This window comes from Alexandromys fortis, unplaced genomic scaffold, assembly GCF_014885135.2.
Source record: "Alexandromys fortis isolate MF-2015 unplaced genomic scaffold, M_Fortis_MF-2015_v1.1 scaffold_282, whole genome shotgun sequence".
In the NCBI taxonomy this organism is placed as follows: domain Eukaryota; kingdom Metazoa; phylum Chordata; class Mammalia; order Rodentia; family Cricetidae; genus Alexandromys; species Alexandromys fortis.
This window is the reverse complement of record NW_026068199.1, coordinates 538,206-539,681: the sequence shown is the minus strand read 5'-3', so window position 1 is coordinate 539,681 and position 1,476 is coordinate 538,206. Positions and strand designations below refer to the sequence as shown.

Below are 1,476 nucleotides of genomic sequence, written 5' to 3'. Positions count from 1 at the left end.
ATCTCTCTGCCCTCTTCTGTTTTGTTTCCATCTTTTGTTTCCAGGACTTCTCCTGACAGGACAGAAGGTAGGACAGCTTCTGCCCTCCTGTGCCTGGAGGGTTTCACCTGGGCATATGTCTCTCCCGTGGGGTCTTCCTCAGGTGGTCTCTGTACCAGAGAAGCAGGGAAGTAGTGAGGTACAGATAGTGTCACCTTGTTCCCCTAGGGCTCTCCTCTGGCCAGTTTTCCACAACATGGCCAGAGTGACCTGTTCAGATGATAGCATCACTGATGGAATATTCTGGGGCTTCCTTCCTATAGTTCTGGCCTCTTATCCTGACACTCTAACCCTTGCTCTCTTGGCTGTACGCACACAGTCCATCTTCCTGAAAACATATTTTTGGGGGCAATAGATGTCTCTGTGGTTAAAAACACTGACTATGTTACAGAGGATCCAGGTTTGGTTCCCAGAACCCACATGGCGACCTAAGTTCATCTGCAACTCTAGTTCCAGGGTCTCTGACACTCTCTTCTCACCTCTGGGAGCACCATGCAGGCATGTGATGCAGAGACATTCATGTTTGTAAAACACCCACACCCACAAAACAAATCCCCCGCATGTTTCTGCCCCAAGCTCCTTTGGTTCCGCCTGCAGTTGTTAGATGTTTCTTTGGGCCTTTCTCTCTGGGATGTCCCCTCAGAAGACAACCAGACAGATGCAAAGAGACAGAAAGCAGACAGGTGTGAAGAGACACATGATGCTGGGAAAACCAGGAAAGAGTGAGGCCACAGCACACAGGAGGTAGGTGCTTGCTGAAGAGAGTAGTCAGCTGTGGATGTTGAGGGCCAAGAGAGGGGGAACAAAGATGGCCCCCTGGACTAAACTGGGCCCTAAGTTCCTAGCACACAGATGGAGTCAGGGACCTCACCGAACTGTCCAGCTCAACACCATCCTTAGATTTCATGTCCTCCACTGAAGCATCTGTCATGGCAGAAAAAACAGAATGTCTCCTGACCAGAGTCTAGGAACCCCTAGTTTCCTGCCTTGCCCAGGTGGGACAGAGAACCAGGGTTTAGATACACCGTGGTCTATAGTGTGAAGTTCAGACACAAACAGAAAAGACCCCAGAGCCTGTCCACCACCCCTGCAGTGCTGAGACCTCAGACATGTGCCTCCCCAGGACCCTCTTTCTCTCACAAAGGCTTTCTTCCTGGGTGGCAGCAGCTGGGTTGGATCTGGAAAGACAAGGGGATGTCAGCTGGCAGTGATGTATGTCTAGGAGGTGGGGCTCTAGGTCTCTGGCCATGAGTTACCTCTTCTGGGGGCCCCCATCTCTGGTTGCTGGCGCTGCGGTTCCTGCAGGAAGCTGCAATTCGGTCTCTTTCCGGGCTGCAAGAGAGAGCAGAGTCTCCTCTAGGAGAGGAGGAAGTCCCTCCTCCAGGCATGCACAGGGAAGGAAGGAAGGAAGGAAGGGAGGGAGGGAGGGAGGGAGGG

At 52.4% G+C, this 1,476-nt stretch overlaps 1 protein-coding gene across 1 annotated transcript; it reads right to left on the bottom strand.

Annotated features, from left to right (window-relative positions):
- Positions 1–2: 2 nt before the first annotated feature.
- On the bottom strand, positions 3–1,471 carry LOC126493085 (neutrophil immunoglobulin-like receptor 1; the record flags this gene model as incomplete). Its single annotated transcript, XM_050129876.1, has 4 exons — positions 3–149; positions 911–963; positions 1,180–1,217; positions 1,296–1,471. Coding segments are annotated over 4 exons (414 nt in total), but the record flags the coding sequence as incomplete, so codon positions are not given.
- Positions 1,472–1,476: the final 5 nt, after the last annotated feature.